This window comes from Chanodichthys erythropterus, chromosome 13 (genome assembly GCF_024489055.1).
Source record: "Chanodichthys erythropterus isolate Z2021 chromosome 13, ASM2448905v1, whole genome shotgun sequence".
NCBI lineage: Eukaryota > Metazoa > Chordata > Actinopteri > Cypriniformes > Xenocyprididae > Chanodichthys > Chanodichthys erythropterus.
Window position 1 is genome coordinate 37,247,381 of NC_090233.1, and position 13,695 is coordinate 37,261,075.

Sequence of the window (13,695 nt, forward strand, 5' to 3'; positions counted from 1 at the left end):
ATTATTTAGTCCTGACAGTTAAAGCGCTCAAGGACTTTCCCGAGAGAACTCTCCGAAAAATTACTGCTTACCCCGGCAAAACACCGTGACACAGCACGCTATCCTCGCATTACCTGCGACTGTGCCCAGGAGAGTACCTGACACGAGAGAAAAGGGTTGTAATTGTACTTAAAAAGGAAAGTGCAGGTTGTTGTGATGCGCCCAGGGTACTGTAGCAACCGCCGCCACGGCTCGGATTGATCATTGAAAATAGACAGCGCAAAATCTTATCGCGAGTTCTCGAGGTAGAGGGTAAACAACTCGAGATTCACTTTCATCCGCACATTTATAGATGTGTACTACACGTCTGACATGACGCTCTGATGATCGGATATCCCGAAAGCCTGTTCGCGTGGATTTTTGGAAAACTTTTCTCGTTGTTGTTAATCAAGAGCAGCCTATGCGTCTCCGGCTGCGATCGTTTGATTATTTTTGCTTACACAATCTCGCCCTGCGCAGCTTCTTCATGTCAGTCTGACTGGAACTTTTTCAAGTAGCCTCTTTCGTCGATGAACTTGTTGCGGTGAGTCCCCTTTAAACCCTCACGGCTTCTGTTGTACTCTGTTTCTAGAATATTAAGGTTCCGGTCGGGCTCATGGAGGCTTGCGAGTCCCCAGACGCAGTTTTTCACGGACATTACCAAAGCGTTTTTCAAAACGTGCGCGTCGCGAGAGCGAATAACCCCGAGAGTTTGGACATTTCTAGCTCCAAGAAGAGCAGCTGCCTGCAGGAGACCGCGTCGAGGGAAATGCGATTAAGCAAGCTGTCCCCTAACAGAGGGATAATATGCTGGCCCGAAAAAGAGTGCGAGAGCGCGAGTTCAGTGATACAAGCGGCGGCAAGCCGTATTCATTTTCTCAAGAGTTCAACAGGAAACAAAACCGACTCGTCTATGTCATGTAGCGTCTCGGGCCGCGCAGACGCCACCGAAAGCAGCGGCAGGCGCGCAGCTTTCCTTCGGGGGGCTGAGAGCGGTCAGAAGGGCTGCGGTGCAGCTGAAGTTCACAAGCGCGAGTTGGGCTCGGGTCGTGACGCAAGTGTGGCGAGTAGTAGTCGCGCATGCAGCAGCAGCACCATTTCGGAGACAGCGCGAGAACTGTGCAAAGCCGTGTCAGTGTCTTTGGGCTTAGCTATGGAGTCCAGCGAACTAAGCGAGGTGGGACAGCACCATGCACCGCCACCACCGCCCCTGACCACTGAAAGTAGTAGTGATGGCAATTTTATGCTAGGAATGCCTTTGCTCGACTGCTCAGTGAGCGAACTGGAGGCAGGAGCGAAAGATAGAGAGTACGCTCTCGCGGCGGGACGAGGTAGAGACTTAGAGTTGCGAGGCAGTGACAGAGCGCTCGGGATGTTTAAAAGTGGCGACCTGGTGCAGCTAGCAGGTGAGGTGACGACCGTGCAGTACAGCAACGCGTCTCGGTCACACTTAACCGCGAATGTGCAGGAGGTGCATGAGTTCGCCAGCCTGCGGGACATTGCCAACCTGAGTTCAGAAGGTACGGCAGCGACGACAGCATCGGATATGGACGCGACGCAAGCGGCTTCGTGCCAGTTCGAACAACTGTTGCCCGCGAGCATGGCCCATTTCGTCCACCCGGAGTTCGAAAACGGACCGAGCCACAGCTTCGCGAAGCCCGCGGCGATGTCTGGGGAGTTTACGGGGGCCATGGAGGATTACGTGAATCACTATAATGTCAAAATAAAGGCAGAGATGATGCCCCGTGAACTGAATGACACCTGGGCGTACCCGCATAGATACACTGAGGACGGTAACGGCCAACACGGGCCACCAAAACAGAGGACCACTTATACTACTGGCCACGAAACGCCGTTTATCTGTAACCCCTACGAGTACGGCCGAAGCGGGTCTCTGGTTCCGCGGGAGCGACCTCCGCCCGAACAGTGGTACCCGGGCGGGATGTTGACCCGTCCCCCGTACCCTAACGTGCCCTGCGTAAAAAACGAGGTGGGCGAATGGCTGGATGTATCATCGTTTACGGATGGCAGGTAAGAGAGAGCACTGCTGTTTTATTTATTTTATTTACTACAACCAATTAACTTTGATGGAAAAGTTAATTAATCGCACATTGACACTGAAGGGCGTTCAACAAATAAAATAAAACAACAAGCGCTTCGTTGTATCCCGAAATGCGACCGTACGGAGTACAATTGAAGAGCTGGGAGTTTGTAGAAATATTTATATATATATATTTATTTTAAGTTGATCAATGAATACATAACCGAAATTAGCAATAAATAATGCACATGATGTATGGACATTTAGAAAAACTAATTTTGAGAGGGATTTTCAACCTGCACAGACCCAGGGACCCCCATCCAGATTCTCAACAACCTAGGGATCACCGCCTGAAAAAACTAGATTTTCTTGTTAACATGTTTTGATAACTTTAATTAATAAAATATTACATTATGCTCTTCAGATTATTAATTTGTTCAGACACATATGTTGTGGAATACTTTAGAGAAAAGGCTTTGTTTTAAAAATCCCCAGCCCATGTAGTATGTGTACACTCTCAGAAAAAAAAAGATATCCTAAGCTACAAAAGTGAAAAGGTACATCTTTGTACCTTACTTGCCCCTAAATGGTACGTGTTATACTTTAAAAGTACATATTAGTACCTTTTCACCTTTGTACCTTATAGGGTACTGTCCAGTGACAAGCGCCGTGCCTTTTTTTTCTGACAGCGCACAAAATCCTGTTTTTTCAATCCTGTATGTTCTTTATAAGATTGCTATTAATGGATCATGATCAGTTAGCCTCAGGACCATTTTATTAGCTCGGAATCAAATTTATAATTCCAGAAGGAAGCGTTAATTTGTTTGAAGTTCCTCTCTTTATGTCTGCAGCCAAGTAAACCACACAGGGACAGCTGTACACATTAATACAGTCTCAGAGACTTTAACACAAAGGCCATCCACCTCCCTCAGGGTTGCTGGGTTCCAGGGATACTGACATCAAGGCAACCCCACACGGTTGTTTCCAAATGCAAAAACACCATGCCAAGAGTCTCAAAGCTCCTATCAATGAACTTTGCTGTATTCTCTTTCTATTTCTGAGTCATTCATGTATTTAAACACTCAGAGACTACACATGGAAACGGCACATTTTGATTTACACACTGACATTATGCATTTTAGTTGACAGGCTTTACCTAAATTGCACTGCTTATATTCACAGATTAGGCATCTATAATTTTTACTATGTTAGGTTGTTTGTTTTGATATCTCAAATTGTCAGCATTTGTGGTTTTACAATGTGTTCTATAATAAATCTAATTTGACTGAAAGCTGACAGCTGACGGTTTAGCTGGTTTAGAAAACTGGTATCAGTCAGAACTGCGCCAGCTGGAACAAAAGCAGAACATTAATAAGAAAATATGCGGGAGGCTGAAATGAAACTACCTTAAACTCAGAGTACTGAGAAAATTAGAAACAGTTGCATGTCTCTGCATTTGTCTAAAGAATCTGAGCGAGAGTTTGGTGCTTTAATCTGAGGCATAGTTAAGCAAGTACTTTGTCCGAGGCTGTTTTAGTGTATACAGCCTGTGTTTTATTCCTGAGAGGAATTTGAGCTTAGTTGTGTGTGTTTAACCTTTGAATCTTTGGGGTTTGAATCAACCACTTGATCTTTGTAAAAAAAAAATACGGTTGCAGACACCAGCCAGAACATGAAACTGGCACACACAGACCAAAATAACGAGACAAAGTGTGAGAGACTTTACACGGGTCTTGACCTGATATCACACACAGTAAATCTTCTGAACATGAAACTTGAAACATGAAGCCACATTTAGGCGGAAAAAGTGGTCTGTGAATACCACAATAAAGTTTGATGGGTACACTGTATTTATTGGAGTAGGACTTGTTCATACTTATATGTGGATTATTAATAGTTTGTGATGGTTGTGGTAGTACTGTATTTTAAGGTGTTTTCTATTTTTCTTTCAAAACATTGATCATTTTAATAAGCAGTGAGAGAGAAAGAGTTTCAGTGTGAACGAGTTTTGGTGTACATGTGCCTCTGTTATGTAATAATCTGAAGTACACCTTGGTCAGATTCAGTTCTGGTTAAACAGTATTCCAAATAAGTTAAAGGTTCCTTACAAAGCGTTCTAGTAGATCATCACATGGGGCTTGTACCAAGAACCCCAAAAGAGTTCACTGTAGACACATTGCACTAGTTCTGAGTTCTGAGAACCCACTGTTGCCAACAGTGAACCCAAGTGTTCTTATTTTAGCCTGGTCTCATTGTTTTTTTTGGTATGTAACATTCACAGGTACAAGACATGCATTTTTGTACATTTGAATAGATGCTGAAAATATAAAATATGGATTTATTGACTACAACTAAAACATAAACATTATTATGTATTTACAACAAACAATTTACCATTTTATAGATGCATTTTAAATTCCTTAACACTACCCCCAAACCTTAACACAACCTTAAAATCAATATATATATAAAACATAATGGACAGAAATGTGTAGTCCTACAATGACAAATTTAGTAACAAATGAAAAACTACACATAACTATTTCTTAAAAATATGGGTAAGACTTTATTTTGCAATGTCCTTGTTACACATTATACATTTAGTTACTATATTAATTACTGTAAATTGTGCATAATTAAAGTACTTAAATGTATAATAACACTGTAATATGGAGACCTTAAAATAAAGTGTAACCAAAATATGTAAACTACATAGAAAAACAACAGACAGACAAATGTAATCAAGGTTGCACTTTATTTTACCATATGTGTACTTAGTTGTACTTACCTAAGAAAAAACGGTTTTATATAAGGTAACTACAGGGGTTAAGCTTGGGTTTAGGGGTATGTTCAGGTTTAGTACCTAATTATTACCCAGTTATTGTAATTACTGTATTTATTTATAGCAAAAAAATCAAAAGCGGTACCAAAAGTAGTCCAAATGACGATGTGTTGCAGTCACAGTCCTCTCTGGCTATTTTGTATGAGGTAGAGAACAAATTTAAGTCAATCAAGAACCATATCCTGATCAACTCTGTGAAGAGTGGATCTTCTCTTCACAAACACACACCACCCAAAACACAGCATGTCGCAATCTGTGACAAAGCAGGCTAGAGCTCTTCTTCAGACTGACGGCAGAAGGTCTGGACTCTATCGCAGCTTTTATTGGCCAAGGAGAGCCCGAAAGGACGTTTGACTGACATGTCACGCAACCAATCATCACAGTTCGTTTTGTAACACGTAATGTTTAGGGGCATGAAAATGTAACGTAGATGTGCTTACAATAACAGACCACCATGCATCTAATAAATTATTTGTTCAAGATCGTTGTGCAAGTTTACTGCAACAATGGAGCTGTGATCGTACTTTTGAAAATACAGCATTTAGTTGATACTGGAAAGCGCTCGTTGTCACAGTTGTAAACACAATGGCATCCTTCTTCCATGAGGGGGTTTGGCATTACAACGTTAAAGAAAGCGATACACACCTTTCCCATTTGATGATTTCAAAAATCCTGAAGTGTTTCCGGTTGAGTGTGCCATACCCTTCAGACATTCAGCCAAAGGTCCATGGGTGTGATGTCTGAGGCTGAGACTTGGCGAGAGCAAAAAAGCTGTAATCATAGCTGTAAAACCTGTTGTGAAGCTTCTTGAAGTGGCAATTTTTGAATATATAACGGGTGCGGGACTTGACTGCAAAGAATGGAGATTAAGATCACTGAATAAAGTCTGAAATTTGGGTCTGTTCCTCATAATCATATGGATTCTGAAGATTTGGATTACAGCGCATGAATAAAATTGATTATTTTTGTGGTTCTATATTATGTTTTTGGTGTATTTTATGGTTCTGTTGTCAATCACAGCATATACAGGCCAACTGAGAAAGTGCCTTTTGTATCCAAAAGCAAACAAAACAAATATTTCATGATAAGTAATAGTTCAAATATTACAGAAATGTTATTCATTAGGTTTTAATGTGTAGTTTAAAATTTTTTACTCCTTTGAAATGAGTTGGCAGCAGAAGTTATACAGAATGAAATCTTACAACCCTCTCAATCACTCGCATATGTGACCAAATTTCATGAGAGGCGACTGAAAAATGTAGGCTATTTAATTAACCAAGGGCTAGTAAATTGTACAATTACAGTTGCATGTACTTGAGTTAGAGGCAAAAAATAAGTTTAGCACAGATATAATTTCATTGCCTACTTAGCTTCACACACCGTGGCTTGGCTGAGAGCATTCTCTTTTTTCTCACTTTCTCTAGCACACGCACTCACCGTGAGAGAAAGAGAGATGCAGGGCATGTTGACAGAAGTGTCACTTTCACCGCTGCATCGCCACGAAGGTTTATCTTTTGCAATTGTTTTTAAAATAAAAAAAAATTGATAGCCAATGGTGACTCGTTTGGGTGTGTCCATAGAGGGTTGTCTTATTTCATATGAATTAAATGACTAAACTGTGTTTAATAAATGTGACTGAAAACATAATGTCATTGAATTGACAATTGAATACAATAGAATCAAATTATTAATGCCTTGATTTCACTATTCATTAATAAGTTAAATTTTAAATGCTGTCAATACTTCAGTATTGTACGTTTCAGTGTCTATGCAAAAGTAAGTAAATAAATGTGTGGTAGATCCATACTTTACATACGGATTCCCATGAGATCACATTGCTTATTTGCATTGAAGATTATTATTTTAGGTGTAGTTATAGCAGTCATTTTTAAAGTATGTCTTTTGTGCTGAACTACAGTGCTAAAGGCATAAAAGAAAACCAGCAGTGCTTAGAACAAATGATTGCTTAAAGATATAGTTCACCCAACAATGACAGTTCAATGACTGGTCATAATTGACAAAATTCATGTCATTTTAAACCTCTTCTGTGGGACACAAAATGCATTTTAAAGTTTTATTTGTCTAAATCAGTTGGGTCCAGTGTTGTCTAGACCAGTGTTTCCCAAACCTGTCCTGGAGTACCCCCAGCCCAGCAAATTTTGTATGTCTCCCTATTTTTGACACACACATTTCAGGTCTTGCAGTCTCTACAAATGAGCGCGTGAGTTGAATCAGGTGTGATATATGAGGGAAACATACAAAATGTGCAGGGCTGGGGGTCGTCCAGGACATGTTTGGGAACCACTGGTCTAGACTTCAACATTCTTTAAAATACCTTCTTTTCTGTTCCACAGATGAAAGGAAGTATTACAGGTTTGGAACAACATGAGGGTGAGTAAATGATGACAGAAAAAAAAATACAAAAAATTAACATGCTTAGTCATTATTTATTCACCCTCATGGCATTTTGAAACCTGTGGAAAAAAATGGTACATTTGACACAATTGATGGCTATGTAATGATAAAAGAATGATTAAATTTTCGTAATCTGTATGCAACCTCTAGGCCATGCTGCAGTGGGAGTCAGTGAGAGCATGATGTGTGCAGTTTGATTAACCAATGTGTTTTTTCTTTATATGATGATTTGGCCCCTGAAACATTATGGAAACAGTGATGTACAGTACATGATGACAATATTACAAATACAGACAAACACGGTGCACTCGGCAAATGGAGATAGAGAAGCAATGAGTTGTATTCTGTTGGAACATGTAGGTTTATAAACTCACCATTTACTCAATTTGGTAACACTTTATAATAACTGCAAGATATGACTCATTAGATAACCATTAGTAAATAACCAAGGCAAGTCAATTCATCATTTATAAAGCATTAATAGACACTAGTAAGCAGTTTATAAATACAGCTATACATGCTTTGTTCTTGATTTATAAGCATATCTGTAATGTATAAATGATTGCATTTTCATACTTTATTAATCATCAATTTATCATTTCTAAATTAAGTATTATGTTATTTACAAACCAATTATTTAGGAGTTGTCAGTTGTCCATAAGATCATTTAGAAAGTGTAAGTAAATGATTAATAAATTATTTAACCCTCTACCGCATAGTGTTGCCATATGGCAACATACACTTTGTGTTCATTTCCTTGCCACCGTCTCTTTAACAGAACATTCTCGTTTTTTTTTTGTTGGTAAGAGAAGACATTAGTTTAGCCAATGATGTGCTTTGGTTAAGTCACATGACATGCAATTTTTTTCTGTGGAGCGATTTTCTGACAGACTGCCATCTCTTGTATGTAGTTGCTGAAAGCAAATTAAAACGTCAGTAACGTCAGGACCTGCCCATGTCACATTCACAAAAAAAATGTTAACATCATCTCCGGTAAGTTATGATAACATATTCACCACTCAAAAAAAAAATTATGAAATTGGTTTTTGGTAAATCGATAAAATGTCTGTGTTGCCATATGGCAACACTGCGCAATAATGGAATGGCATTATTATAATAGGTTAGATAGCTAGCAAAGGCCAGCTGCAGTATGTTAAGCTATAACAATAAAAACATTAATGCTAGTGATATAATGTTGATTAGTCGTATGTTAAGGACTGCCAAGGCATTTATATTATGGATTAAATCAACATCGGAGACCTGCCACTACAGCCAGTATACTGGCCCAGACCAACCACTGGCCTACCATGGTGTCTCAAAAAGGCAGGTGCAAGTAAGTGTAAGTGTATTGTTACGGTGAAGTGCACCAAATGTGATGTGTACATGTGTCTCACCTCTGAAAAAAAAATGCTTTTTGAACTTTCATACAGAAAAAAGGTGACGTTTCAAGGATTATGGGGGGTTCATGTTCATAACCTTCCTCTCATAAGATTGTTGAATGTTGAATTTTCATGAACTACAATATTTTTGGTTTTATGTAAATGTTTTATGATACATGATGAACAGTATTAGATTTGTTTTTAACTGTCTACATTTGCAATTTAAATAATATTCATGAAAAACGTAATGAAATTCAAAGAATATAAAGCATTATTCAGCAAAATAATAAATTCCATAAATAAAAGCTCAAGATGTTAGAAAATAAGTATAAGGTGTTGTTTATATTTACTGCTAAAGCTTATAATAGCACCAATTGATTCAATACAAACAACATTTCTGAGGAAAAATATTAACTATGTACACTTACACTTATTTTAAGTTATTTCCACTATTGCGCGTTGTTGCCATATGTCAACATATCATAAAGTACCTTAAAATAATATTTTTTTCCAAATGTTTTTTTACAGCACTTCAAGTTAAGCCATTCTAAGAAAAGAAAAAGTGTCAAATATTTTTTTTTTTATAAAATTATAATGCGTGCGGTAGAGGGTTAAATGTACATTTATACATATTATTTAGACATATAGTAATAGTTACTCAGTGAGTTAATATATGCTTTATTAACATGTATTCCTACTGTAATTCATGATTAATTCAGGTAGTTATAAAACATTTAGTAGTTGTCAGTTAACTATTTTTGTGAGCTCATCTAAAGTGAGCACTATTTATGCCTCATAAAGCTTTTACAACAGAGATTTAAAGGTTCAGTCATCTTCTATACACAAAAAGGAAACAAACACAACAAAACAAGTGATACAAAACAAACATAGAAATATTTATTTCAAGATGAAAAAAATAAAACTGTACACTTGATATAACATGAAAAATAAACCTCTGCAATGTCATAGGATTCCCTTTCGATACTTCACTCGTACTGCGTATGGGGAAAGGTCCTTTTCCTTACTGCTGAAGCCTTTTTTCAATAGCGCAGTGTAACTGCATGGCCATTGGTTCAAGCTAGAAAACTTTTTGAACCAATGATGGTGCGGCGCTGCGTAGCTGCGCAAGCCTATGGCGATGCAGTGCGCCAAAGCCCGCCAAAATGGACGGGGCATATGGCTATATAAGGCCATAGGTTTTCAGATCTCCTTCAGCAACGACAACATTTCTCTTTGCTGGATCTTCGAGCTGAAAGCCTTCGCCGACTGGAACAAGCTCTCCTGCCATAGAAGAGGCACCGCAGATTACCAGCTGAGACTGCGTTGGCTGCCTGGGCAAGTCCCACGCGGAGGCAGCGCTCACCGGCCTCTCTGCGCTCGCGGATCGCCTTCTTCTTCTTCCCGCGAACCCACCAAGAAGAGACAGCGGTGTAGAGGGGCTCAGCACCCGGAGTTGTGTGAGCTCACGCCAGCTCAGCCCCCGCGGGCCTCACCCTCTCCCACGAGAGAGTCGTTCCCTGTCTTGTTCTTGCCGGATCAGAGGACGAGCCGCTTGATGACTCCATGTCACTGGCGGCCTCTGAAACGGAGGAATGGGCCGGTGATTCTGAAGACCCCACCCACCTGCTGTCACTTGAGCCCATAGACGCTAGAGCTGGGATGGACGCCGAGTTATTCTGCATTCTCTCTAAAGCCGTCGAGGAACTTGGTCTCGAGTGGGCTCCACCTGAAGAGCCAACGTGCAGCAGACTGGATGAATGGTTCCTGCCGGGATGTCGCCAGGCCCCCCTCCAGTGCTCTGCGCCATTCTTCCCTGAAGTTCACAGTGAGCTGACCAAGTCTTGGCGCGCTCCCTACTTGGCCCGCTTACGCACTTCCTCTTCGATGGCTCTCAGGAGAAGGGCTATGAGCATTTGCTGCCCCTGGACGAGGCCGTGGCTGCTCACCTCTGCCCCCCCGTGGCCGTGGGGTGGAAGAACAAGAGGGCCCTTCCCTTGAAGCCCTGCAGAACTACCTCCACCTTAGCTGGCAGAGCTAATTCATCTGCGGGCCAAGCTGCCTCAGTGCTACTCACCATGGCTATTCTCCAGGTGTTCCAAGCTAAGCTCCTCCGCTCCCTGGACGAGTCTGGAATCGATGCACCTGCCTTTCGCGACCTCCGCAGCACCACGGATCTGGCCCTGCTTGCCACGAAAGCCACAGCCCAGGCCATTGGACGTTCCATGGCCAGCCTGGTCGTGCTAGAGCACCACCTCTTGCTCAATCTGATGGAGATCAAGGAGATAGACAAAACGGCCTTTCTTGCCGCCCCAGTCTCTCCAGCCAGGTCTCTTTAGGCCAGCCGTAGAAGGATTCAGGGAACACTTCACAGAAGTCATCCCAGACCATGCGACACTTCCTGCCCAAGCGCTCCAGCTCTGCCTCGACTCACCCCAGGACTGCGCCGACTCAGCATCAAAGCAAGTCTGCTCCTTCTACCTCCCAGGCAGCGCCCCCCTAAGGAGCAGCGCCAGCGAACACGTCCCGCCAAGCGCTCTTCCTTCCCGAGACACTAGGGCCACCCGGCCAAGCATTGTGCTGGACCCGACACCTCCAAAGTCTTCCTGATCTCACAGGAAGAAAGAGAAAAGAAAGTAACCTGTACAAGCATTATACAATCAAGATACCTTTATAGTAGTTTTTTGTTATTCTGTATGACCGTAAACAATTTCCTAAGACTACAAAAGGGAGGGGCGTCCTTACCTTTTTGTGTCGTGGAACTGTAATGTTTGGCAGTATAATGGTGACATCAACGTTTTTTCCATGGGAAGAGTCCAGTACACGATTTCCATAGTAAATATTTGTCCAAAAGCATGCAAACTGGTATAAAAATCGATATAACCTCTATTGTTTACATCCTGTAAGCGCTACTCATGGGTGCGCTGTCATGTTTATTGGACGAACTGTCTGTATCTAGCGCTTTATTCAATGAAATATAACGTATCACTGTATTTAGTAGAGTGTCTGTAAATGAATGAGAACAGCCCAGAAGATGTCCGCTGAAAACTGGACACATATACATGTATAAAAAAAAGTGGACAGGCGCTTTTAGTGACGTGTGATTACACACAGGCAAACATAAGTGGGAAAAAAGTAAAAAGACAGCAATGGCAAACTATTGTGTTGTCATGTAACGTTAGCCTATGCAATAACGATTACGCCAATGTGTTGATTTGCATAATCTCGCGTGTAATACATTGTTGTTTAGTGTGCGTAACAATTTGCTTCCAGGAAAAAGAGCGCACGCCTGCTGGCGTGACGCAAATATAAGGGACACACACACCTGCTGGCCACTAGCACTCGCACTGCTAGCATAATCTCGCATGTAATACGTTTGTCAGCCATGGATCAGCGTCGTGCACAGAAGTTGTTTTCTCCTGCTGCTGCATTGGAAGAACGTATGCGAAGCAGTGAAGAAGAAAATGTGGATTTTTCGGAGGAGAGTGCTGTATCTAGCGTCTTGATTGCAGTCTTGGTCATTAGCTGCTGGTGTAAATGTTCAATAAGGGTAACAATAGAGTGGGTATAATGGTAAATTGCTTTGTGTAAATGATCCTTTGCATTTGAATAGAAAAATTGTAAACTGATGTAAATCTGCCATCAGGGCAACAACAGGGTGGATATGGCTTTATATTGCTGTATGTAAATGATCCTTGAAATTTGAATATAAAATTTACGATTGTGTAAATGTGCCATCAGGGCAACAACAGGTTGGGTATGGCTTTATATTGCTGTATGTAAATGATACTTGGAATTTGAATAGAAATATTTAAGATTGTGTAAATGTGCCATCAGGGCAACAACAGGTTGGGTATGGCTGTATATTGCTGTATGTAAATGATCCTTGGATTGCATTTTTCTAAACTTTTAAGAGGGAAAAAAAATATACCATATATAGTATATAAATTGTGCTTTGTCATATTGAAATGATAAAATGTATGGAAATGATCAAATAGACTTCTTATACTTCACAGTAAAAGGTGGTTACCAAGTGTCCCTTTGGCATCTCCGAGTGGCCTTTTTGGAAAGGTGCCTAGACATGCACTGAAATAAATAAAAAATGTATATATATATATATATATATATATATATATATATATATTAGTTCAGTTTTCGACTCGCCAGAGCGCGCCCTGGCTATTCAGCAGCTCGCGGCTTCCATCAGGAACAAAGCCTATTTCCCTCTGAAATTTTTCCAGAGGATGCTAGGGCTGATGGCTTCCACCTACCTGGTTTTGCAGCTCTGACTTCTATGGATGCAGCCTCTGCAATACTGGCTGAAACTCCAGGTTCCACCTCACGCTTGGCAGCACGGCTGCCTTCGCGTCAAGGTCAGTCTGTCCTGTTTAGCAGCCCTGAAACCTTGGACGAACCCTGTTTGGTTCCCTGTCTTGGAGTACCCCTAGAGGCGGTTTCCAGAAGAACGGTGCTCTCGACAGATGTGTCCAACTGGGGTTGGGGTGCTCTATGCGAGGGCAGACCAGTCTTCGGCTCGTGGTCTCATGAGTAAAGCCATCTCCACATCAACTGCCTCGAAATGCTGGCAGTGAGTTGAGCCCTTCACTCCTTTCAGGCGATCCTGACAGGGCGCCACATCTTAGTCCAATCGGACAGCATGACAGTGGTGTCCTACATAAATCACCAAGGCGGCCTTTTGTCCAGCCGCCTCTGTGCACTGGCAAAGCGCATCTTGGAATGGGCATTACCCAGGCTGCAGGCTGTCATTCAAAGCAATGTACATACCAGGCAGAACGAATCAGGGAGCCGATATGCTGTCTCGGAGCAATGTCCCCTCGGACGAGTGGATGCTCCACCCCAGACGGTTCTCAGGATCTGGGAGATCTTCGGGAGGGCAGAGGTCGACCTCTTCGCCTCAGAAGACAACTCTCATTGCCCAACTTATTTTTCGCAGGACACAGACGTGTTGGCCCACATCTGGCCCAGTCTCCTTCTTTATGCAT

General features: G+C 41.7%; 2 protein-coding genes across 5 annotated transcripts in view; one reads left to right on the top strand and one right to left on the bottom strand.

The window, feature by feature from the left end:
• Positions 1-195, bottom strand: part of eda2r (ectodysplasin A2 receptor) — a 26,599-nt gene extending 26,404 nt beyond the window's left edge. The window contains exon 1 of the mRNA XM_067405475.1: positions 72-195. The gene's annotated coding sequence lies outside the window, so the exon portion shown is untranslated. The remainder of the gene's footprint in view (positions 1-71) is intronic.
• The window catches only part of ar (androgen receptor), a 120,112-nt gene continuing 106,497 nt past the window's right edge, over positions 81-13,695 (top strand). For 2 of the 4 annotated variants that reach the window (XM_067405472.1, XM_067405473.1), the window contains exon 1: positions 90-2,049. In XM_067405472.1, the coding sequence (XP_067261573.1) occupies positions 635-2,049 (1,415 nt within the window). In that variant the 5' untranslated portion in view covers positions 90-634. Of the gene's footprint in view, positions 2,050-6,325; positions 6,407-13,695 lie in introns of all 4 variants that reach the window. The other 2 variants (XM_067405470.1, XM_067405471.1) reach the window with 2 other exon arrangements.